The sequence below is a fragment of the Carcharodon carcharias genome, chromosome 16 (genome assembly GCF_017639515.1).
Source record: "Carcharodon carcharias isolate sCarCar2 chromosome 16, sCarCar2.pri, whole genome shotgun sequence".
Classification (NCBI taxonomy): Eukaryota; Metazoa; Chordata; class Chondrichthyes; order Lamniformes; family Lamnidae; genus Carcharodon; species Carcharodon carcharias.
The window spans coordinates 10929421-10955850 of NC_054482.1; the positions used below are offsets into that span (position 1 = coordinate 10929421).

Here is a 26430-nt window from a genome sequence, read left to right on the forward strand (position 1 = left end):
GGGTCTCCTACCTCACTCAGTTTGCTTGCTGCCTCTGTATCGTAACTTTATCGTTAGCATTAAAGCATTTCAAATGCTCTTGGGTACTCAGCGGCGGACAAAACGAGCACAAGACCTGATTCAAAACAAAGCTTGATTTGCAAACGGAAGAATCTGAGTGCGTATCCTAAAGGAAGGAGCAGTAATAGTTTTTCAACTATGTACACTGGTATGGAAAACAAGCCCAAACTTCTGACATGTACCACCACTGGGCAAGACTCCCTGCCAGAAACGAGTTTTCCTTTTCATTCCTTCAGGTAAACAGCAAGTTATTTGTGAGTGACCCATTTTTTTTTTGTCGGTCTTAACACTTTGGCATTCAGCACAGCATCAGATTGACAACCATTGCCAAGTTATACTCAGTTTAGCAAGTGCCTCTCCTCCAATTGCTGAGAGAGCCAAATAATTATGTTCTGAATCTTTACCCCTACATTTAAAAGAAAGGATTCACACATCACCTTGTCCAGACATGGAAGCATTCAGAGCTAAAAATTTAGAGATTAGATACAACAAAATTCTTTCAAAAGCTGGCTCGTGGTGATGCAAGCCACTTTGACTCAAGCCAATTAAAATTGTATCCAATGTTTAGAAATGCAGCGAAATTAATTTCAAATATTTATTTAGACTTTTGAATAGGTACAGCTGTCAAAAATATTTAAGTTCTGATTTAATCACATGTAATTTAAAACAGTATTTCAACAAAAAAAAATACTGGCTCTTTACAAACACACAGACTCTCTCTATAAAGATGTACAAAAATAGGCCAAAAAGACCCCAGGAAAAAAATCCAAAATGTATACTGAATGAAAACAGAAATCTCAGGATCATTAAGGTTCCAAACAGAAAATAATCCTATACTGCTGCAGGGTACAAAAAAATGAACTTCAGGGAAAAAAAGGATAAGGTTGGAAGTGGATTATAAAGTCTCCGCACTGAGTAGTATCAGGTCTGGGAGGAAACAAAACTTCAATCACTTCACTCTTTATACTCCAGAAACTGTTGCAGTTTTTTTCTGTGTTCTGATGAAAGCTGGACAGCTCTGGAATTAAAAAAAAAATTCAATATAAACCGGTTTCTGGTCAGAACATGGTAGGTTTAATAAGTTATTGAATATGTTTATTTGGACATTTCACAAGAGTTTCAGGAAAAAAAATGCCAGTTTCATCTAAGGTTAGTTTTATCACAGTCGTCTTAAGTAAACATATTTAGCAAGACCATCAAGTGAGAGGTTGGAAAACGTATCTTGTAATAATGTGAGAACATTAGAGCATGCATGTAGGGCAAACTTACTTTAAATGTTCTCCAAAGGTAGTGGTTATCCTGTAAATTGCAGTTTTCAAGGAGGCACGGAGGGCAAACCTCAGTGTCTTGTAAGAAGAATCTATCAGAGTGCCAGTGGATCTAGCTGGTTTGCTGGAGGCATGAGGCAGTTTAAAATGTCTGTCCACAGCCTGTTCAAAAAAGAAATAGTGCAATCACGGTAAAAGTAGTGGATTACAGAGATTTGAAAGGAACTTTGAAGGAAACCTGAAGCAAAATGGAAAGACAGATTTAAATAGTCTGAAATATAAAGTAATTTTAATAAAAATAGTTTGATCAGGTCTCTTTCAGATGCCGACTCCCCTGTTGTAATTTACAGTTTGTACTGGATTCAGAAACTGAGTGGTACAGCGGATTAACCTGTACAGTGGATTAACCTGCTACCCTTTCACCCTGGGACCTGTACTCCAAACTAGTTTGAATGACGGGATGGAAACTCTGTCCCTTTGAAGGCTCCAATATTTCACATGAAATGATCTGAGATAGTTTTAACATAGCCCTGTGCGGATACACGGGAAATGCAAATATCATAACAGTAGGAAGTGATGATCATCTTTCATTGGGGCAAAAGTAGACTGTTGGTAGCTTTTTCTTCCAGCTGCCATGTCTACCTGGAATGTGAGCCTATACTATATTTAAAGTGTGAAAGTACATAATTCCCAGCCATAGTTAAGTGCACAAATGCACACAATTATTTGAGAATTTTAAAAAAATACCTATGACACTAAAGGCAGGATGTGACTCTTATTTGAGTCTCCCATACCTATTCGTCCCTGAAACCCCGATACAATATTCAATAAATTAGGAATGTTTATTGCACCAATTACATTGCACATAAGCAATTCAAGTAGTGAGTTGCATTGCAGGCTTGTAACTCCAGGATATTCACTCCCTCACAAGTCAAATGCAGTAACTGAACAAACTGAGTGGCTACGACCTGAGCTTTTACAGGACTTATGATCAACAAGTTGCTATCCAGTTGCTCTCCAATGTGGGGGAAAAAACCCTCATGAAACTGCATTTCAGCCAGTTATATGATCAGAGGTTCTGATTGACACTGCTAATGTGGATGGGTCCCAGGTTAGCCTCAGGACTCAGCATGTCCAGTTAGTGGGGTTTAACAGGTGTGGAGAGAGGGTAGTAAAAGAAAAATAAAGCGAAGATTGAGGCACACAACATATTTCTAATTACAGACCATTTACTATCATAATATAATCCACAGGAAAAAGCAGCATTTCAAATATGTCCTGCAGTGCCCAGCACATCATATAAATGAACCTTACCTCCTGAAGAGAGAGCATGGCACACAGAATGGATGATAACGTTGTCTGTACTACACCGTATCTGTCCTCTGTAAATGAGGCTGCTACAAGATGAGAGAGGCCTGCAAAAAACAAAAGAGAGCTACAACAACTAAATCCAAACACCAGCAAAATTAAATAAAACCCTCACTACTCCTTACTAGAATAATCTGGATTCTTCACAGTTTCATACTGTCCTTTCATGATAACATGCAATGGCACATTCAGCCTGATGGATGCACCTCTGACAGTTTTGAGATTGAGAATGGGGTGAAACAGGTCTGCGTCTACCCCTACTCGGTTTGGTATATTTTTCTCCAAACGACTATGTTTTCCCTGCAAACATGGAAGAAGTGTACCTCCAACACCATCAGCTGGGAAACTCCTCAACCCATCAAGATTTACTTAGCAATTAAAGTTTACCAAGCTGCCAACCAATGATTGACTAACCACTGCGCAACAAACCTGGAGGAAAATAAAGTTGCTCTTGGTTTATTCTGCAATGTTGAGTTTTAAGTTTATTATATTAAATTATTTACTAAATCTATGCCAACTGATGTCCAGAACAATCCAATCGTTTAGTTAAATTCTCAGCCCTCAAGCATATTGATAACTCATTCCTGCACACCAGCAACTGGCCAGACATTCCAGTCCACTGTGATTTTAACAGCCATCCAATATTCTTTGATCTGGTCAATCCAACGATACAACCAGATGAAGAAAATGCCAATCCTCAGTGTTGTTAAAAAAATGCTTTTTGTAACCAGTTTGTATCCAATGGGGTGAATTTAAAATAAAAACAGGAAATGTTAGAAATATTTTGCAGGTCTGAAAGCATCTGTGGAGACAGAAAAAATTAACGTTTCAGGTCAACAGCCTTTCATCAGAAGCGCTGGATCTAATTATATGTTCGTGACTCAACCTACTTCTAAAACCGAAGGAGGAACAGCAGAATAGGAAGTGAAATTAAAGACTTGTTAAAAAATAAATTACTACAAAACTATGACTGACAGTTGTAAAATCTCTATTTTTAAAGGATATTGTTCAGGGGAGTTATCAGAGTCAGGTCAGGTATGCTGACACAATGTCTGACAAGCCCTTCATTCTCTTGCTAGTTTACAGATTAACCACCATTTCTGAAGTTCTGCAAACAATTGGAGTGAAGCATCAAATTTTATTCCCGCTTTCAAAAAATTTCCATAACCAGCTCTATGTACCACGGTTTTGTCTTCAGGGAATATTAGAGATTTTCAATATGAATACATAAACACACAGGCTAATCTTCTTTGGGTATCCCAATACCCTATGCCTTCACTGATGACCCTATAACTCTTTTGCCTGCCACTTCCTTTCACACCTTAGCCTACGCTATGTAGGAGAGGATGGATAGTAGGAACATGGTGGGCCGAGAAGCCCAAATTCAAACAGGTTGAATTGAAGACACGTCAGCGGAGTGACAAATAACGGTCATGGTCAAAATGCACCTGGATGGATCGGACAACGCGATCAGCTCCAGCTGGAATCAGATGCAAGATAAGTAATGTAGAACACTCAGGTTCCACGGAAAGGATTCAAACAGGAAAATTGATTGGAATAATGTGACACCAATAGCATGACAGAATGAAGTATTACAAGAAGTAAATCATTAAATGAAGTTATTGCACAGGCAGCCCTTCTAGTGTATCATTAAAAGTGGATTTTCTCAGTCATCTATTTCTGTTGTCTTCCTGTTACTTCTCTCTCTTACACTTCCATTTTCCCTTTTGAGCAGGAGTTGATGTGTGGTATGGTGTAATTGGGAGGGAACTGTTAAGATTTACAGACTATATTTTCCTGTGCAGGTGCACAGAGCATATAGGAAAAGGGAACTAATCGAGGTCACAAAACAATTTTTTCGAGCTGAGGTGGAGGGGTTGGGGGCACGATGCACAACAAAGTGATTTAAAATTTTAAAAAGCCCATATCGGAACTGGACATTCCCAGGACAGCAATTTGGAAAACAGTTCTCCAAACAGCCATGATATCCCACCATATATTCAGTATCACACAACAGTTTTCCACACTTATAAAAATCAATGAAAATTTCTATGGGCAAGCATTCATTGGAAATCTGTAAAGAGCATAAGTTAGGCCAAAATGAAAACAAACAGATAAAGAGCAATTCCTTAGTAATGGTATTACTAGTGCTTTAAAAAGGGTTACAAGTTCAATGGGAGGGGTAGAACTAGTATAAACCAGCAGGAGTTAATGAAAAACTACCGTAACATTTGAGTTGGATTAACTATAAATATGTTTCATATTAAATAGAATAAAATTTATTGCTGGTTAGAAAGAATTCCTTAACAGTTATGGTTTCATTCTGTAAATACCACATTTCACACACAGGCAGTTACCTTCAAGAGCCCATATATGTGCTTGACTGTTGGCAAACAAAGCCTGACTTGAAGCTTCTGGAAGCTGAAAAGAAAATGTAATTTAAACTAATCTCAATTCATTATAAAGAAATAAAAAAGACATGCATCATAAGTAAGATTGACAAGACAGGACACCTGGGATTTTGAAACACTATGGCATGCCAATCACACACAAATATCAAAGTTATCCAGTGGAGCATATTTAAAGCCTGTATCATTTCAAAGCAACTTACTGATTGGCAAAATTTCATTTCTTAAAAAACATCAGACATGCATAACAGAAATAGTGACATTAAAAAGATTAATTAAATGAATCACCGTGCAGAAGAGGCCCTTCGGCCCATCGAGTCTGCATCGACACGTGAGAAGCACCTGGCGTACCTACCTAATCCCATTTACCAGCACTTGGCCCACAGCCTTGAATGTTATGATGTGCCAAGTGCTCATCCCAGCTACTTTTTAAAGGATATGAGGCAACTCGCCTCCACCACCCTCCCAGGCAGCACATTCCAGACTGTCACCACACTCTGGGTAAAAAAGTTCTTCTTCGCATCCCCCCTAAACCTCCTGCCCCTTACCTTGGACTTATGCCCCATTGTGACTGACCCTTCAACTAAGGGGAACAGCTGCTCCCTATCCACACCCCTCATAATCTTGTACACCTCGAGCAGGCCGCCCCTCAGTCTTCTCTGCTCCAACGAAAACAACCCAAGTCTATCAAACCTCTCTTCATAACTTAAATGTTTCATCCCAGGCAACATCCTGGTGAATCTCCTCTGTACTCCCTCCAGTGCAATCACATCCTTCCTATAATGTGGTGACCAGAACTGCACACAGTACTCCAGCTGTGGCCTCACCAAGGTTCTATATAATTCCAACATGACCTCCCTACTTTTGTAATCTATGCCTCGATTGATAAAGGCAAGTGTCCCATATGCCTTTTTCACCACCCCGCTAACGTGCCCCTCTGCCTTCAGAGATCTATGGACACACACGCCAAGGTCCCTTTGTTCCTCAGAACTTCCTAGTGCCATGCTGTTCATTGAGTACTTCCTTGTCAAATTACTCCTTCCAAAGTGTACCACCTCACACTTTTCAGAGTTAAATTCCATCTGCCATTTATCTTCCTCTTTGACCATCCCGTCTATCTCTTCCTGTAGCCCAAGACATTCAACCTCACTGTTAACCACCCAGCCAATCTTTGTGTCATCCGCAAACTTACTAATCCTACTCAATTTATGTTGTTTATATAAATGATAAATAATAGAGGACCCAGCACAGATCCCTGTGGTACGCACTGGACAATGGCTTCCAGTCACTAAAGCATCCTTCTGTCATCATCTTCTGTCTCCTACAACTAAGCCAATTTTGAATCCACCTTATCAAATTACCCTGTATCCCATGTGCCTTTGCCTTCTTTATAAGTCTCCCATGTAGGACCTTGTCAAAGGCTTTGCTGAAATCCATATAAACTACATCAACTGCACTACCCTCATCTACACACCTGGTCACCTCCTCAAAATATTCAATCAAATTTGTTAGGCATGACCTCCCTCTGACAAAGCCATGCTGACTATTCCTGATCAAACCTTGCCTCTCCAAGTAGAAATAGATAGTCTCCTTCAGAACTTTCTCCAATAGTTTCCCTACCACTGACGTGAGACTCACTGGCCTGTAGTTCCCTAGCTTATCTCTACAACCCTTCTTAAATAGCGGAACCACATTAGCTGTTCTCCAGTCCTCTGGCACCTCCCCTGTGGCCAGAGAGGAATTAAAAATTGGGTCAAAGCCCCAGCGATCTCCTCTCTTGCCTCCCTCAGCAGTTTGGGACACGAGGTGTATTTTAAAGAAAATTCTTTTTCTTACATGCTCGACACAATCCTCTGTCCCTTTAAGTGCAGGTGCACTGTAATATTCCCTTTTTAAGTACCAGACTCAGTCGGCTTGATGGCCGTTCCTTTAAATCAAGTCACAATGCACAAGCAGTAAGCTGCAGAAGAAGCCTTGTAACTATACTTAACTCAAAACCAATGTTGCAAGTTTAATTTAGATGTCTGAAGAGGAGTGAGGCTACTTTCAAACCATCTGTTCCATTAAATGCATTTTAGCCAATTATTTCTGAATATTACAGCCTTTCAGTCAGGAAGCCCCAGTCACTCTGGATAAATCATTTGTAGCATTTGGAACTGGAAATGTGGCTCTGAAGAAAGGTCACATTAACCAGGTTTATTTCTCTCTATAGGTGCTGCCTGACTCCGAATATTTCCAGCATTTTCTGTTTTTTATTTATGGCTGTTCAGAGGTCTGAATAGAATGGTGTAAGTCAGCAATTACCCAGAATTCACAGTACAAAAAATAGGCCATTCAGCCTAACAGGTCTATGCTGGTGTTTATGCTCTACACAAATAGTAAGAAATGCAATAAAAACTCTCCATTTATTTAAAAATAGTCTACAAAGTAATTTGGCACTGGATCCTAACTTATTATTTTCATCAACATAGACAGGAGCACTTTGTTCTAATTATACACAACATCAGTTATTTGTTTTCACCTGTTGTCAAATAAATTTGCTTAATAATTTAAGCTTAAAATCAGATCTGAAAATGTGATGCCCTACTGTTCATCATTGATGGAAGGAAAGTTCCAAGACAACAAACGATATTTCCAGTAGCTGTTAGTTATTTGGGGTACATTAGGGAGAGATTACCCAAAGATTGTTAAGACAATGAAAAGCATAGGGACTTTGGACTAAACTATGAAAATGCTCTAAAAATTCAAAAGTCTGAAAAATCTAGTGCAACAAGGTTGGAAAAGAAACGAAAAAATTAAGTTTCTCCTATGTCTTTCTCATTGGGCACCAATTTCTATCCTCCCTCCCCATCCCCTCCTGTTCTAGTATAATCTCCGCCCATCTTCTTAACCAATACCTTTAGTGTTGTCTTGTTCATTTTGTACTTTTCCCCTAATTTGCCTCCTCCTTATTGGTAGAACTAAGTGATGGCTTGGTCCTCTGTGGTCACTGAGACACTCTGACTAATGAAACCAATTTCCACAAAACTCTCTGCTGAAATCAGAAGCTGATGTGCAGAACAAGATTCCACGACCCCTTGACTAATTAGGATGAGAGCATCCCACATTCTCCAAGAGAAAGGGGTAGATTGTAGCGTCACTGGAGATATGACATAGGCAATTACACCCTGCCTGACTTATGGAAAAATGCTATGTCTGTGAAGTGAAAATTACTTTAGCTGAATTATGAAGATATGTTTGATGCTCACAAAACATTCATATGTACTTGTCACCTTTTTTCCTGTTAATAATAGATACTATTACTATTACTCATCAACAGTAATGAGCTTGGATCACAGCCATGATATATAGCTGCTAACCTGATTTGTGCCCTGGCTACAGCTCTAGGTAACTCCGGTTACTTATGTGCCACTCAGGTTAGTGGGCATCAGTAACTGCTTGTAAATGTATCAAAAACATTCTCTAAGAAAATCCATGCACACACACACACACAAAGAACAAAGTATTACAGCTTTTTTCAAGAATATCAAGCAGTTAACAGAATTGTTGGTCGCAAGACCTAAAAGGATTAAAAGATGGAAACAATATAATCCTTTGAAATCTGTTGCTTGATTAGAATGAGAAGCTCATCATTCACTCCCTGCATGAGGAGGCAATGCTTCAAAAGAAAATCAAAACAGGAGAGAGAGACGGCAGTATTCAACATACCATCACCAAAGACATCATTATTTATTAAGTTAGAAATACAAATAGAAACCTTTCTTAGAAAGGAAAACTGACCCATTATGTATTCTTTCATTATGCGTATGCATTTATATCTTTTATTTTTAGCATTTACAGCTTGTGAAATTATTTGCAAGATCTCTGGTGTTCTTTCTCACCATTGCAATATGGAAATGCTCACACTACTTTTGAACTGACAAAGTGAATAGCACTGTAAGAAAGAGACTTACGTTCACATTCCTAAACCAATTTGACCCCAATGAAATTAGCTGGACACAACTTCCATCCAAAGTTAAATCGAAAGAGCCATTTGTTAGCAAGCCAATTCCAAGAAAAGCCCCCAAGGAAAGTGCAAATTAATTATTGAGCTGGCGGAGCCATTAACACGAGGATGCTGAACAAAACTACTGTGCAAGCAAAGGGACAACAAGCGATGCACAGCATGCAACATAGATTTCCAGAAAAGCATAATCTAACATGCTGTTGAGCTGACGCAACATATATGAGAGTCATGACCGTACCTTTTTAAATAAATACATTACCAGCCCCCGTTTCGACAAGAAAGTCTTAACCTAAATAAAAACATATTTCAAAGCCACATTAATACATTTTGTTTTAAGGTTTAAGGCGCTGGATGGAGGCTACAGGTTATATTTCATCAGGCAGCTGACTAGATAAACAACCAGTCCAGAACTGAGCTATGTTCTGTGCCACAAGTGAGATCTGAATCATATGCTACAGCTCTTCAATTGTCTAATCTTGCCCCATATTTGGCATGTAATTAAAACCAATCATTTAACTTATTTAAAATAGACAATAACTCATGCATAGATTGCAAGATGGTCCCAGTGATGTCACTGTGAAACATCTTCTTCTCAAGAGTCTGGTCTCCATCTGTGATGTCTGTCTGCTACAGGTAATGTAGCATTAAAATATATCAGCTCACAAATGTAAGAAAAAAGAAAGGCTGAGACTCTGACAAAAGTGAATCATATAAAGCAAGACAAACCAAACAACTGCATGTTTTCGAACAATAATGGAGAAGCGCCCACCAGTGGGTCGTCACCTTTCCAAATCTTGGCTCCCTCCACTACTGGCTGCACCTCAACTGAGAAACAATTTACACAGGACCCTGAAAAGCGAGCTTCCACTATCACAGATAACTCAGATCCTTATTCCATTTGAAGTCCAGACAGGGTATCTTCAGAAATTGGATAACTGGTCTGTTTGTAGCCATGAGGGTTCCTGCCGGCTGCTGCTGTTAAAACCTGAGGCTCGGCAATGTTATTGAGTCACTACCACGGGAAACTGTCACCGTGTGGAACACAATCAGCAGAGGTTTAGAGAGATGGGAGGCTTGGGAAATGAAGGTCAGGAAAAAGAACATTGGGAAATGGTGACCTGGGAGGAGGGATGGAGATTGGGGAATGGGGTCTTGGGAATTAAGAGATCCTGGGAAAGAAGGGGACCTGAGGTCGAGGGATTAGGAATGAAGCAAAGGGAGATGGTTGGGGAAAATGGGTTGTGGGTGCATGCGAGGGCCAGCACTTTTTTGTTTTTACACAGCTGGGAACAGCAGCAGCAAGGTGGCGAGTGGGAGTGACACAGAGGGGAGGAGCCTAGAAGTCAGGGGCCTGATTGTGGATAAATATTAAGATTATTTCCATCGGTAGCAAATGGAGAGCAGAACAAGGATTCAAACTGGATGAAACAAGAGAGAGAGAAAGAGAGTGAGAGTGTAGAGAGTAGAGATCGCCAGTGCTGAAGGTCAAATGGTCTTCTCAAGCTCAGGGAGCAGTTTAGAAATGTTGGTGCTGAGCTGTGTTTGGTATGGTGTGCTCTGTGACAAACACTGAGCCCACTGTCTTTGGTGCAATCTCCAGGTTTGGTTCAGTTTAGTCTCTGCCAGCTGCTTTAGACATGAGAAGTCTATATACAGATCAGTTCTGACTGAGGTTCCCAGTTCAGAATTGTCACCTTCACATGGAACCAGAGTCCAAGGAGATAGGGAGACAGTTAGGACCTCTTAAACTGGCATCAAATGGGGAACCTGACCATACCTCATGCAATGCAGTAAGCTATGGCTTCAGAATGAATACCAGCAGGTTCTAGAATTATTACTAGTTACAGGTAGGCTATCAGGACATTACATCTATTACTGCCAATTACATTTAGACCATCACTGATTTTTATATTACCATTAGTTATGCCCCCCCACTCAAGCCCCAGCCCCAGCCCCAAGTTTACCCACTTTGCCTGCTCCAGGACGGCCTCCTGGTTCTTGGAACTTGTGGAGTGAAACCATGAGCAGAAGTACTCAATCACAGAGGACCCAACCTTTATTAGGTAAATGTATTTACAGCTGTTGAAATCATGTGATCGGCTGCCACGCTTTGGGGCATTACATAGTCAGAATGTCACGTGATCAAACCTCCAAGTATGTCTCCAGTCACAGTTAGTAAACTTAGTTGGAAGGTCAGGAGACACCACCTGTAAAGACCCAACAACTGCCACAGATGGTGTCAGCTAACTTAACACAACTGAAGATCAAATTGCTGTGGCCAAGACCCAGTGTTCCTTTACTCACTGATCCACTTCAGGAAGCAAACAATTAGTTCATTCAAATGAACAGGACACCTTTACCTGATCTTGTCTCTGAAGCATCCATTCTGAAATGGCACTGTGTTTAGTCACTTCAGGAGTTCTGGCATTGACATGAGCAGCTTGACCAACAAATTCACTTGTGTTCATTGGGTACTCTGAAAATACACAGGCACTGTTAATTCTCAATAATGCCTGTAATTCAAACAAACATCAACCTATACTCTCAACGTAGTTAACATTTCCACTGATTTTAACCCTTCTGTACTAAAGATTATACAAAAAGCTATTCAAATTATGTGGGCTTGGTTTTTACCCCATTTGCTTTGTTAACAAATGCTCTACTTATTATTTCAAAGCAAGCCTGATTCACAAGGAGCTAGGCAGCATTTTCTGCTGGAACATGCAGCGTGAGGAGAGGGTTTAGCTTGACTGAGCTGCCCCTCAAAATCAATAATATGCACAGTTTAAGGATACACATAAAGATTGGGTGGTATGCAGAGCACCGATAATATCTGTAATGCAGCATCAACCAGCAACCTTGGGAGAGGGGTGGATAAAAACATGGTGACAAGCAGAGGAGGAAGGTTAGAAACATAAATGTACATGGAAAGAAACAGGTGCCAGACCAATTGTTATTAACACAATCTCTCCTCAATATTGCTGCAGTCACCAAATTAGAATCAGGACTCTAAACAGTTCACCAATCTAATTTTGCATTTCAATTGTGCTATGTCCAAATCGATTTTTAAAGCCGCTGACATAATTTTGTCAATTTTTAACTCTTATTTTCCACAGCTGAGTTCGTAATTAGGTCTTTTCAATGGAATAGCATTTCAACTCCTACAGGCCAACCACGGCACAGGCCTACCTGACGAAGTAGAAGGTGAGGTCCAAAGCTTCGGTCCCTTCCTCAATTTGAGAGGACTCTGGAAAGAGCCGTAGTGGGTAGAGCCCAAGTCTAACATGTCACTCATGCGGCTCACAGATGGAGAGCCCAAAGGACTAGAGGGATCTGATGCAAAGGGGAAGCCAAGCAAGTTCCTGAACGTGTCTGAAGGCTTGATCAATGATGATGGCAGAGGCTGCTGTGGATGATAGGTAGAGAGTGGAGTCCGTAAGGAAGGCTGGTAGCTGGCAGGCTCTTCAAGGCAGGAGGTTCCTGCAATAGGAACAAAAGCACATCGGTAGCTGGGCTGTGTCTATTCAAATTAAGTTTGCTGCAAGCTAATCCTACTGGTTAAGTATCTAGTTTATATAGAAAAGTACAGTAACCAAATTTTAAAAATCTAAGGCAAATTTATATTTCTGAAATGATCAGAAATAAATGCAACAATACTGGACAATTTTTCAGAAGCAAACTACAGGCTGCAAGTGTTCCTGTTGCCACTCAGTTAATCCAACTATGAAATGGAGGAAAGGGCATCAGTTTGAACCATCTGATCAATTTCTACCCACCCACTTGTCTTACATGTAACAATTCCTTCTCTCCACTTCAGATGGTCACTCAACCAATTTTTGTCCATTTCAAAGACCTGCCTCCCCCCCCCAACAACTCTATTAACCCATTATGCTAAAAGGAGGTTATAAAGCACAGTTTAAAGAGAATGAAGGTCAAAATCTGACCTGAGGTGCTTGACAGGCGTCCTTCCCCAGAAATCGGATACGGCTTAATCCGACCATTAGCAGCAACAGTTTCTTGATACTCCGTTAGCTTTTGCGTTAGGTCATTTAGCAAGGCTAAGCATTCACCTGATATGGCTATCCAATTATGAGGATGGCCACCTTAAAAAAACAAAAAAAGATTAGCTCAGCATGAAATTAAAAATAGTAATTTTTACACTAATAGCTTGAGAACACGTTCCATAACTTGTAAATGTGAAATAAAGCACCCCCAGCAGAAACAGAAAGCACTGAGCAGAATCTGAAAGATAAAGAAAGATTAACATTTCTAATCAGGAATGTCCCTGTGTGAAGCAGTCGATAGTCTGCAACAGAGGGTGCAGAAATGAAATAGCTGAGAGGAATCTGTATTCAACCTCCTTTAGTAAGTGACTGCAGGCAGCTTACAGGTGTAAGCAGGTTGAAGAGAATGGAGTCCAGATAAGAGATAATCTGTAACAATAGATCTGCTAAGTAACTCATGTGAAAGTTTTGGGAGAAACAAGAGATTAGGGTGGTGAAAAGTAAAAGTCAAACAAAGAGAGAGATTGCAGATAATGAGAGCAGTGATCATCCTGGGTACGGTGATTTGATGTTGATTTGTAGGGCCATTGTCATGTGGCAGTGCAATTAAAACTATAACTAAAGCTTCCATGTGAGAGTCACTTGAAATTTGCAGCCCATTTCAAAAACAAATTTAGATATTACCATTCAAACTAAAACATTTAGCCAAGACCCAAAAATAAACCCTGGGTCTACATCACTGAGCCAGAACGGATCTCCATCCTCCATCCTCCATCCCTATTCCAGTGCTGTCCTCCAATAGTCCACCTGGATTAAGATTATTACACATGGCTATACTTCCCCACCATTCCTAAAGTCAACAACAGCCTCTGGATGCTGCTAAATATTTAAACAAGAGTAATGTTGCCTCTATCCAATATCCAAGAGAGTTACTAAACAGGGTGTTTCTCCATACCTGGCTGGCTAAGGCTGAACACCTCCTGTCTTCGAGAAGCTGAATACCGGGAAAGTAAGGCCAAGTCTTGCAATGCTAGATACTGAAAGAAACATACCCACTCATTTAGCATCTTGCCAGATGTAAACCAATCTGCTAATAGAAGACAGACTCATTAAACATTAAGGTAGTATGTGTGCCAATGAATCTATTTGGTTTACCTTTACACAGGGGGAAACATTGCTGGTTAGGATTTTAGGGAGACATCGATCAGCCTCCTCTCCAAATGAGGAATGCACAGGAAATTGGGATGCCTGAGTCAATGGGAGAAAGCAAAAACAGTACAAAGCATGATGAAGCAAGTGCTGAATTAAATACAAAATGCAGAGTCAGAACAGGTCTAAACAGAATTCTGGACTTTTCAAAAAAATTGGTAAGAACCTTTCTGCATATTAAAAAACACACAGGAATAATGATAGGACTTTGATATTCTCAATCCAACAACTTATTATGGAGGGATGAAATGAAGATGAGAAGAAAGGCATCAAGATAAGGCAACGATAGTTTTGTAATTTGGGATGCAGTTCAAAATGGACAAATCTCAACACTTTGGTATTTCAATAATCTGAAATCATTTTCTCCACGCAAATAGAAAAGTTGTAAAACTCTCAGGATTCAAACAGTTTTTTGGACCGTCAAAAAAAAAAACTCTTGAAGCTCACCCTAGAGCAATCTAGTTTGGAAAGCACAACTGCTGCTGAGCACTTTGGAAACAAATCTTTTCCCAACATGCAGGCATGAAGATAGGTTCTATTTTATTAGAAGTGACAGTTTCAAAATGAAAAAAGTCAGAATAAATTGACTAATGAACTGTAGTATTAGCACCTTTAGAGGTGTTTGGAACAGGGTCACTTGCACTCAGATTCTAAGGTCTTGAAATCTGGAATCGTTGGTAACAAAATTCAGAAACTCTTTTTATAAACTGTGACACCCTTTAATTTTATACCTGCCCGTTCCTTACTCACCTCAGTGATGAAGATTTTAAACAGCAACCACGTAATGTACCAGGTGATCAAGAGAAATGTACCACTTAGCCAGGTTATGCAGAGCAGCGGCAAGTCAAACAGTCCAGTCAGGGTATCCAGGGAATGCTGTGTGCTTCAGAAAAAGTTACAGACAGATGATTTTTCAAGTGCTCACTCACACAATTGGCACTAGCTTTGGAAACATTGCACCACATTGTGTGGTCATCTGACAGATTCTAAAAAGAAATGTGGAGGTTAAGCAATGACCACAATCTCTTCACTGCCTCCCGCCTCCCCCACAACCAAACCCAATGTTCAGACACAAGGATGCAGAATCAAAGCAGCCAAAAGTTTCACATGAGCAAAATACAAGGGTATGGCACACAGTTAATTAAAATACAACTCCATATTGATAAGATGTAACAGTGCCACTAACCTCTTTCATCAATTTACTCAAGTACACTTGTTTAAGTGGGTTCCGTGCTAAATATTTGGGAAATGCAGACACAGAACGAATTTGTATGATACTGTGGAATTAACACTTGGAGAAAATAAATGGAAGTTCTCAATTTAAGTGAACATCTGTGGGAGCCTTGTGGGGAGAACAGAACACTCTGCTTTGGCCGAATTGAGATCGCCTGAACAGATTCAGTATTCACAAACACTTTATAGTTTTTTAAAAAAATCATCAAACCCAGAAGTTACTAGCGTCAATTTTCGAGAAACAGTCCAATAGCTCCCGAAAATGACTCAATGGATAATATGCAATGGGTGGTATGGCACTATGGGCCAGAAAGTCCCAGGTTAAATCCTTAGTCTGTGCCACGTTCGCTGACATCAGCCAGAGCAGGTATTACGATGCTACAATTGGCTTCAAATGTCCCTTGCTAAGGAGGTGAAAAATCAATTACCATTACAGAAACGAACTGAAAGAAGCACTGCATGTGTGAAGATGACACTGTTCCCAGATACTGATCATTAGTAAAAGCATCATAAAAGTTTGCGAGTGGAGTTAAACCAGGGGGTCCCCAAACCATGGGTCGTGACCTCCAGCGGGGTCATGGGACAAGATTTTGGTTTGCGAGCTCAGAGGCCCTAATGACAGCCGTGGAGCGGAGACACTGTTAGGAAATTCCTGGGACTGGCTCCGAGGGATCTGAGGCAAGAGGGAAGCCAACATGCATAGCCAATTCCAACCCCCTCCCCAATTTGGCTGGACAGGGAGGCAGTGAACAAACTTCACACCGGCAGCCTCAGTGTCTGCTGCCAATGTGCCCGATTTCTTTTTTCTGGCTCACAGTTTGCTTGGGGGGGGTGCAAGGGGACTGAAGCTTTAAGTGACTCCACGCATGACAGGCTCACATCAAATCAACGGGAATTCCGATTGGAAGATCAGTTAAGTGGGTGAGGGAGGTCATGCTGCAATTGGAGGATTGGGGTGAGGGGCCAGGAAGTAGCCTGTGTGTGAAGGTTACTGAACTCCTCACTGGCATGGTGCTTCTATAACCGGGAGCTGAACAGGCAGAGACACATTTTAATAATTACCTATAACCACCAGCTCACACAATGGAGAAACTTTTTGCATGCTCCTACTTCCAGCATGTTCATGTGTCCCATTAGTTGGTCAGATAACATTTTCACGAAATAGTTCAGATTTAAAAACAGATTTTCATATATGTTTAAAATTTAATGTATGAACTTTAATAATTAAATGCTGAATGTTACATTTTGGCCCTCTTCTCTCATGCTCAACAGCTGAAGGCCACCCCACCACCCCCGCCCTGCTTAATAGCTTTCACGCCTGCCAACTTATCATTCTGGTGTCACACAAAGTCTGAGGCATTAAAATGGGTCACATCGAAAAAAAGTTTGGGAAGCTAAACTTTAATGACGATAGGATGGGACTCTTTTTGATTCCCTCTGTGTTACAATAGTTGCTGATAAATTAAAGACTCAGCTCACACATCTAGAATGGAGACTTGGGCGAGACAGTGGAAAGGTTATTGGCTTCAGAAGAGGAAGGGAAAGAACAGAAAAGACATGCAAACACAGTATCAGACATCAAAGAATGAATAATTTGCAGGTAGTTCACCAACCTGTCTCTTTGAAGGGTTGTTGAGGCACTTATCCAGGCCCTTGGAACATAACCTAGAGGAGAGAAAAACAAAAGGTACCATTGGGAAAATATTCCAGAGAAAAAGAAAAAAAAGCATCTATAAATTAATCACTCCTAAGATATTATTTAGCCCTGCACTCAGATTTTGGATATTGGACACCACAGAAGAGGTGCTCCATTCAAACAATTTTTTGTAAACACCACCTCAGTGCAATAGGCAGCATTTATAAATGAGCTCATTCTGTTCAAACTGCACTCTACTATTTCCCTTTGAGAAAACAAAGAAGTAAACACATACAGAAATTGGATGGACTATGGTAAAATGCAAACTGAAATATTTTTCAAGGCATATAGCTCTCCAGAAAAATAGAATACAACACCAGTTGAAATTTATGGTTTATGCCAAAAATAAAATTTTAGAATGTCAGAACACAAACACCAGGTTTCCTGCGGATGATGTTGCAGCTAAATTGCAAGATAGGTTGAAGCAGGGAGACAGTTGTAGAAATCTGCTCCAGGGGGTTTGGATGTAATGGGTTGAAAGCAAAGAACTGCAGATGCTGGAAATCAAAAACAAAAACAAAAATACCTGGAAAAACTCAGCAGGTCTGGCAGCATCGGTGGAGAGGGACACAGTTAACGTTTTCAGTCCGCATGACTCTTCAAGTTTGGATGTTACGGGTCTCTTTTAAGCTTCATGCAAATGTCTTTTCCCTTGTGGTATTATCTTTGCTTCATTAATAAACACCAGTTTTTAAAAACATTCTTTCATAGGATATGAGCATCGCTGGCAATGTGAGTATTTCCTGCCCATCCCTAACTGCCCATTGAGGGCAGTTAAGAGTCATTGCTGTGGGTCTGGAATCACATGTAGACCAGGCCAGGTAAGGACAGCCAATTTCCTTCCCTAAAGGACATTAGTGAACCCGATGGGTTTTTAATGACAATCAATGATGGTTTCATGGTTACTATTATTGAGACTATCTTTAATTCAATATTACTTCGATTAATTAATTGAATTGGACTTAAATTCCACCTGGATTTGAACCCATGTCTCGAAGGCATTTTCCTGGGCATCTGGGTTACAAATCCAGCACATTATCACGACACCACCATCTCCCCATAAACCAGTCCTCTCAGGTTCATGTCTTTCACCTGAATTTCTATTTCACAGAATCAGAATTAATGCATGCATCTCCTCCCCAGCCCTCATTATATGAAGATACTGCATCAAGTGATGCCAGCTAACACAATCATTTATTTAAAAAATTGATTTGTTATATTCTATTTTAGCAATATATTCTTTTAATTTTCAAGAGTTAAAACTCATTGGATTTTTGTTGAAAACCCGTACTTTCGGTCATTCTTCCATTCTAGTTTGCTACCATTAGCTCCATTCTTCCCACCTCTTGCCATTCATTCCAAGTGTCAATGCTCAGCACCAGTATAGCACAATGATTTGTTCTGGCTATCCATTGAAAGTTACAAAGGAGCTGGAACTTTGTCCACCAGTTCGTTTTGCGCAGTTCTCAGACTTTTGCTCAACTTACTCCCAATTTCACCTCTTACTCAATCCCTCCCTCAGCTGCAACCTAATGAACCAGCCTCCCTGACGTCTGCTTTTCCTAGTTCCAAAGAAGTCATATCAGACTCAAAAGGTTAACTGTTTCTCTCTCCACAGAAGCTGCCGGACCTGCTGACTTTTCCCAGCATTTTTCTGTTTTTATTTCTATTTTCCTCAACTCTGCTCATGTGCCATGTGTAAGTTCAGCTCCACTCCCAGTCGAGACTCTTCTGTGCTAAGTGCTCTAGCTGATTATGTGCTTCAGCACAAGCTCTTCCTTGTGTAAAGGACCTTGCCCCTTTCAAATGGAAATTGCCAAGAATGACATTTGTCCAAAACCAGAGTGTGGGCCACAGCAGCAGCAGGCAGAGGATACCAGCAACCGCTTAATTCTGGGTTGTCCACTGTCCGGTTTCTTGAGTCAAATGGAGCAATAACTTGATAAAAATAGCTGCAGTGCACATGGGAAGAGCATCAAAATCACATTGGAAGACAAACTCAAAGGGAGAGAAATAAAGAATAGAATACAAACAGAGCCAATTATAGCAAGAGGGAAATACAATTCTTTTTAAACTTTACCCAGTCAGCAAGATGGCACCTAGCTTGATGACAAATATGAAAAGATTACCTAGGAAGTAGTAAAGGATGCAGTAGTTCCTGAGAAAATACAGAGACTGCATAGCACTGTACTTAATAACCAAAGACAGGTTTCCTTTGAAGCGTGGGTACTTGAATTGCTAGGAAAGAAACAGAATGATTATTTTCCTTCTTCAACAAATTTTCCCCTTTACGTCATTTTCCTCTTCTCCTCAAGTGTTGACTTACACTTAGGCACAGTCCCAAAGATGCGGGACAGCTTCTTACAGTGGATCCAAGTGGCAGCCTTGGAAATGTCAGCAGGATATTTAAATATAGTAGCAGGGGCACTACCACTCCATCCAATACTGCCCTCACCCAATGCATACATTCATATGCTTCACAGCAGCGGTCATTGGATTGTAATCAGGAGCAGGAAATCTGACTGGTTTTTGCTATCTCTAATCCATCTGACATAAGCTAACACAGCACAGATCAGAAATCAATCTTATTTCTATGCCTTATTTCTATTCCGAGTATTGAATTTGTCCATTAGGTTCTCAAGGAGGCCAGATTAGTTTCAGCAATAGATATATACAAAACTGCAAAAGTCTCCAGTAAGACTCTGGGGTGTCACAGAATAACAGAAAGCCATTCCATTTTCAGTCGCCTGAAACTTCCAGGAGTGGTTCTCTAGCTTCTACCTTGCTCAGCTCCTGTTAAAGGGATTACAAAGTCCAGCAGATACTTGCAAACCATAGGTGGAAACTAAATGTAACCATACAGCTGTAGATATAAAGTACAAAAGAATAAACTCCCTTGTCTTTCATACCAAGCAGTAAAGCAACGAACTCAGGCCTGCAATTCGCTGAAGTTAAGAGCCATTTTCAGCTGGGCTGCTGGGTAGTTGCCACACCGTACAAGGTTTGGGATCACAAGAGAAGGATGAAAGGGAAACAGGCACAGCAGGAGGCTGGTTATATAGCGGAAGAGGCCTGGGAGCAAGTTACTTGTTTGTCCCCCTGAACGGGGAATTGCAAGACCCCAGAAGAATTTGGAAAAAAAAAATTAATCACCATCTTTAAAAACTATCTAAAAACAAGAGCTGAGGGACAGAGTGCAGGAGACCTCCAAGGTGGAGAGAGCAGAATCAAAGACCAGATGAATCAAGGAGCAATGACCATATGGCAATGAGCTTTGTCCACTGCCTTTTAAAACCTAAGTAGATCAAGAGTTTCAGTTTGCAGTCTGGATGTAAGACTGATACACTTAAAGTAGGCAAACAGTTATTTTAAAAAAGAAAGTTCAATCTGCTTTTAGTCTATCTAAAAGCAGAAATTATAAGTAATAAACATTTGTTACCTGCAAAATTGGGAAAGATAAATAATTGAAGTTGTTAATAAAATACAGAAGGCTATAACTATATCCTATAAAGGCTCCTTCCATCAGTAAGAAAACGTGGAACTCGTTCAGGCACATGTGGCTGCTGGGTGCTGAGCTGCAACGACAAGAACAGTCAAAGTAGATGGGTTTGTTGGCAACAAGTAAAGACGGTAAGGGGGACAGGGTGGTTACACACAAACGCCACTCATGAATATTCTATAAACTGCTTGACCATGCTCACCTGTCCTGAGATGAACAAGGTACACTGATCAACTGATAGCGTCCCCCAGCTATGACTGCTGCACACCATGCCATCAACATCCCCACCACTGCATGCACGACTGAATGGAGAAACCGATGAGGGTGGAACACATTCCCTATGAGTGCAATCCGACTGCACGGAATAGAAGGCTCCACTGCGTAGGAAAAGGACAAATTATTATTTTTTTTTTTTTACGTGCAGCAGCAGATACAAGACCCTGGTGGAGGCTATTAACTTACCCAACAGGGAGATAGAATAAGGGGGAAAATACTTGGAAAATAGATCACATTTCTCCAAGTTTTATCTGACCAAAACATCTAGCTCCACCTGTTCAAAAATGCCCACCACTGATATCATCATACATGCCTTCATCAGCCTCAATGTTCCTTGTGAGCTGCAGCTGTACAGCAACTCGGAAAGTACTGAAAACTCTGCTTTAAGACGCCGTCCATGCCCAAAAACATTTAAAGGTATTGCACGCTCAGTTGAACAGGCCGCACACAATGAAAAAAATTTAGAGGAGATATTGTTGCAGCGGTTGAGTCCAATCTCCTTGCTGGCCTCCCACCGTCGTTGAACTCCAGCCAATCCAAATCTCTGCCACAGTTGGTCTTCCTGCTCACCCATCACCCCTTCCTCACCAAGAAATCAATGGCTCCAAGTGGTTAAATTAAAATCCTCGTTTTTCAATCTTTGTGTCTTGCCTCCCAACCTTGCTCAATCTTCTTCAACTCTATATTTTGTCCAAAACACTCTTCCTCTGATCTTTGCTAGTTTTCTCCATACCATACCCACACCACTACCCCCCCCATACCAGTAAAGTTTTCAACTGTCTGGGTCCTATATTTGGAATTCCCTCCAAATTATCTCCACTCACCTCTCCTCCTTTAAATACTTAATCAAAAATCTGCAACCAAGTTTTCTGTCCCCCTTCCTAATTTAGCATCTATTTTCCACATGGATATGACTGGAGTACTGTGAAGTGTTATTTACATCAAGGCACAAAGTAAGTACAACTTGTTGTTCCACAAACAATAAATCTGCACCAGTTATTCAGCCTTTACAGGAGTGTTACATGCAACTTTTTCCAATTCTGCAAGAAGAACGGTGGAAAGATAGTAATCATTTATAATCAGAAAATGATGGAAACACACAGGTCAATCAATGTCTGAAAAAGGAATTGGCAAATGCAAATCACTGCCGTTTCTCACAATGAGGCAGATTTCACATTTTAAATTGAAATTCCTTTGAAAAGCATCAATTTAACATCCTAACTCACACTGTAAGGGCCACAAATTTAAATTACACGATCTGAATACTTGAAATATTCAGAACTGCATCACACACAAAAATGTGAATTAGAGCAACCAAGAGGAAGATGTGATCAGACCATAGCTTTAAGCACCAGACACGAAAAGGAATAAGATTCTAATACCTGTATAAAATTCCATATTGAAGATGCCAATAGTCACTATGACTCCACATAACACCAGAATTGCAAAGATTATATAGGAATTGTTCAGGTGATTCAGCGAGTCTGAAAAAAAGAGAAAAGACACAGAGGCTTCACCAACCGATTCACACAAAGGGAATTGTTTCCTTTTTCATTGCCATTATGAGCACCATACCTGTAATCCACTCGATAGGATGGAACACATTCAGTCTACTAAACAGTATAAACACAGTTGTGGAGACAGGCAACAGCAGGACAGACCAAGCAATTGCAGCTGCTGCTCGCCAGCTGAACACCTAGAAAGCAAGGTGACAAAACAGGAATTAATATGAATTATAAACTAACATATAATTCCAGTTATTTTTTACACTGCCTTTCAGAATGAAGCCAAATTATTTTCAGTGAGATCATTAGGGTTGCAGTAACAATTTGCACTTATAAAGCACCTTTAACAAAGTAAAATGCCTCAAGGTCCTTAGAAGCAACATTGTCAAATAAATGTTGACACCATGCCACTTAGTAGGGCAGGTAACTAAAAGCTTGGTCAAAAAGGTAGGTTTTAAAGAGCATCCTGGAAGAGCGAGCACGAGAGTGACCATGTTTTCTAAAGCAAATCTAGGGAAACGCAGGCTGAGAGCACAGCATCTATACACACAGACACAGAGCCACGTTTAGCCTTTTGAGTTGCACTGTTCTCATTGCACTGAGCAAGACTGAGGGACTGAGCCCTACCTGCCAAGTTACAGAGACAGACACTAAAGCACTCCCATTCCATGCATTAAGACATCCTCAGCATTAACTGACCCAGGATCCAGTGCACACAGACAACACTGCCATCACACCACCCTGGCAAAAAGGGGTCTCTTCTGGAGACATTGTCTGCCCAGAGAGTGGGACACAGTACCTCACTGGGAGTGGGCCCCAGAAAACAGGGACATACGGTCACTCTAGACTACTCTAAGTACTTAAACAAAAACAGAATTACCTGGAAAAACTCAGCAGATCTGGCAGCATCGGCGGAGAAAAGAGTTGACGTTTCGAGTCCTCATGACCCTTCGACAGAACTTGAGTGAATCCAAGAAAGGGGTGAAATATCAAGGTATTATTTCACCCCTTTCTTGGATTCACTCAAGTTTTGTCGAAGGGTCATGAGGACTCGAAACGTCAACTCTTTTCTTCTCCGCCGATGCTGCCAGACCTGCTGAGTTTTTCCAGGTAATTCTGTTTTTGTTTTGGATTTCCAGCATCCGCAGTTTTTTTTGTTTTTTACTCTAAGTACTTCGTCGTCCCAAAGCAGTTGTCAGCCATCGGTCAAGAAAGGCACACCTTTCTTTCAAAATGTCATCTGCCCCTTTTGATAGAATGACAGAAACGTCCAAAGATTGCTCCATTTAGTCTGGTGCTAGTGACAGACCGTGTTGAGCTCACGCCCAGTAATCGATTCTACCAGCTTCATTGAACTGGCGCAGGACACCAGTTCGTAAAAGTCGAGTCAACTTTCAATAGTGCAAGTTCTTACTTCCATCAGCAACCACCAGCGCACCCCCCACCCCCCCGCCAAAATAAAGCCTTAGGTAGGGGCTGAGACTTAGTCCCACAGCCAATCAGCACCTAGTGTCCCACACAAGTAAACCATTGCTCCTGTACGACTGGAGGCCGTGTCAAATACTATTGGACCATGAGGGCATCACAGACAAAACACCATTCACTAGATTCACGTTCCAGTGTGAGGGGAGCATCAGCAGATCCAAGGCTTGGCCTTTACAGGTGGCCTGGGACTGCAGCAGGACCTCATGGCCCAGCACAGGGGGACTGAGAGCTGCCGCCTGCTCCCCCTCACCTTGCGGATGAACCAGAAGTCTGGGAGCTGCTCCATGTCTCCCCAGCCTCTCTCTCTCTCTCTCTCTCCCTCTCAGTGGCCGGGAGCCTCCGGCCCAGGCCGCTCCCGCGCTTTCCGATTCAAACCCCTTGCGAAGCCGTCCGGTCTCAGGGCCGGCGCACCTTTTTCAACGTCATCGACGACGCCAACCCGCTGTGACCATTTGGGCGACCCCCCCCCCACTCCTCCCACGACGCCATATTTCATACTGGCGGTCGCTGGCGCCCCCTTCAGGCCGGATTTGATTCATCAGGATGGCCTCTCAACTTCTGAAGGGTCAAAAATAGATGTGGAACGTTTATCCCAAAATACCTTATCGAACGATTAGTCACAAATTTCAAGTTTGTCAACAGATGAGCAGCAATTGATAATACAACTTTCAAAAAAAAATTAAAGTGAAACTGACAAACTAAATTCTTTTAAGCAAGCTTTTAGTCACCCTTCCTACTATCCCCTCCATCCCAAGTTTTGTCTCATTCAGCTTCTTTGAGAGGACTTGGGACACTTTTGCAAATGATCTAGTTCTTTCTTTCATGGTAATGAAAATTGTTATAAATATGCACCACACCTAAAATAAAAACAGAAACTGCTGGAAACACTCAGGTTAGGCTAAACCTGTGGAGAGAGAAACAAATGTTTCAGAAGAAAAGAGTTGACGTTTCGAGTCCTCATGACTCTTCGACAGAACTGGCAGTTCTGTCGAAGGGTCATGAGGACTCGAAACGTCAACTCTTTTCTTCTCCGCCGATGCTGCCAGACCTGCTGAGTTTTTCCAGGTAATTCTGTTTTTGTTTTGGATTTCCAGCGTCCGCAGTTTTTTTGTTTTTAACAAATGTTTCAGGTCTGGTTAGTTTGCGTTTAGATGGAACACTGTTTTCTAATCTTAATGTAGAGCTTAAAACATTTGAGGGACCAGATGATGTGGCTATTGTGGAAGAAGCATGCACCAGAGAAACACAGAAACAGCAAACAAAAGCAACAGCGAGAACAAAATGCAGAAGCAGAGGCTATAGGAGAAACACAATTACAAATCACATATATAGATAATAATTAAATAGCATACATATTTTTCATATACAAATACGAGTAGCAAAACAACAGGAAAAGTACTAGATCAGCATTAACTTTTTCACAACCTGAATGACATTGTATGATATTCAGCCCATTTCATTTCTTACCAACTTAAATAAAAGTTTACAAATTATTAAAGCATCTATTTCTTTGTAACAGTATTTCTGTGACCATTATCCATTCTTTCCCATCCCTTCTTTGCTTTGATCTGTTCTATAAACCATTTCAGTTTTGATGAACCCTCTCTGTTCTGATGAAGGGTCTCTACCTGACATTAACCTAGCTTCTATTTTCAGGTGTAGGCAGACATGCTGTGTATTTCCAGCATTTTCTGGTTTTTCCTTTCTGATTTCCAGCATTTGAGGCCCTTCTTTTTATCTCTTAATTGTTTCCATCTCTTTTGTGTTAGTGTGTTCGCACTTATAACTTAAACATGAAAATATACAGAGAGCAGCCAACAAGTCCAGACAAAGAATTTGTCATATACAGGAAATGCACAATCTGGGAGTCATAAATCATATGGAAAGAGAAAGAAAAAAAAATAGGGAACAGCAGTGAAAAGATAAAATGTACATAAATCAGTGGTAAAAGTACAAACAAAAAATTAAAATCACATGTTTCACTGAACAGAAAAACATTGTTCTTACTGTAACTATTCATTCCAGATTAGAGATTTGGAAGAGTGGGGTAAGTGAATTTCATTTACACTCCAGATCCTAAAATCAGCAATTATGGAAAAAGTTGTCAGGAAAGTGTCCTCTAAGGAAGGAAAGTAGTTTGAAAAGTTTTAGCCTCATTGTGTAACATACCTCCCTGCCCATTTATACCAACAATAAATGAAATGTTAGACTAGGAATTGAAAAGAAAATTGCATAAACATATTCATGTTTCTGGTAAGGAGATAAAGTGAGAGGCTTGTAATTTTTTTTGTTGCAAGTGTTCAGGTTACTTTATATGATGAATTTGTATAAAGCTTTGTTTAAGCCTGAAATAGGATGCAATATGTAGTTTTGATGCCCTGAGAGAAAGAATATTAAAACCATGGAGACTGTG

The 26430-nt window shown here is 40.7% G+C and overlaps 1 protein-coding gene across 1 annotated transcript; it reads right to left on the reverse strand.

Moving 5' to 3' along the window:
• Positions 1 to 641: 641 nt before the first annotated feature.
• Positions 642 to 24442, reverse strand: ndc1 (NDC1 transmembrane nucleoporin). The gene is made up of 18 exons (XM_041207571.1): positions 24268 to 24442; positions 22603 to 22723; positions 22410 to 22511; positions 20954 to 21128; positions 20692 to 20827; positions 19382 to 19490; positions 17170 to 17221; positions 15074 to 15206; positions 14270 to 14362; positions 14070 to 14151; positions 13055 to 13213; positions 12300 to 12590; positions 11471 to 11586; positions 9349 to 9399; positions 5054 to 5117; positions 2643 to 2743; positions 1330 to 1490; positions 642 to 1078 (listed from the first exon to the last, which is right to left on the reverse strand). Exons 1-18 carry the CDS (start codon positions 24301 to 24303, stop codon positions 1015 to 1017), a joined length of 2046 nt encoding a protein of 681 aa, XP_041063505.1. The 5' UTR covers positions 24304 to 24442; the 3' UTR covers positions 642 to 1014.
• Between the last annotated feature and the right edge of the window lie 1988 nt (positions 24443 to 26430).

Coding starts and splice junctions, on each gene's coding strand:
- ndc1 (XM_041207571.1), bottom strand. CDS start 24,303: ATGGAGCAGCTCCCAGACTTCTGGTTCATCCGCAAG. Junction 22,512..22,602: donor TCCTATCGAGTGGATTACAG/GTATGGTGCTCA, acceptor TCTTTTTTTCAG/ACTCGCTGAATCACCTGAAC. Junction 2,744..5,053: donor ACATATATGGGCTCTTGAAG/GTAACTGCCTGT, acceptor TGTTTTTTGCAG/GCCTCTCTCATCTTGTAGCA.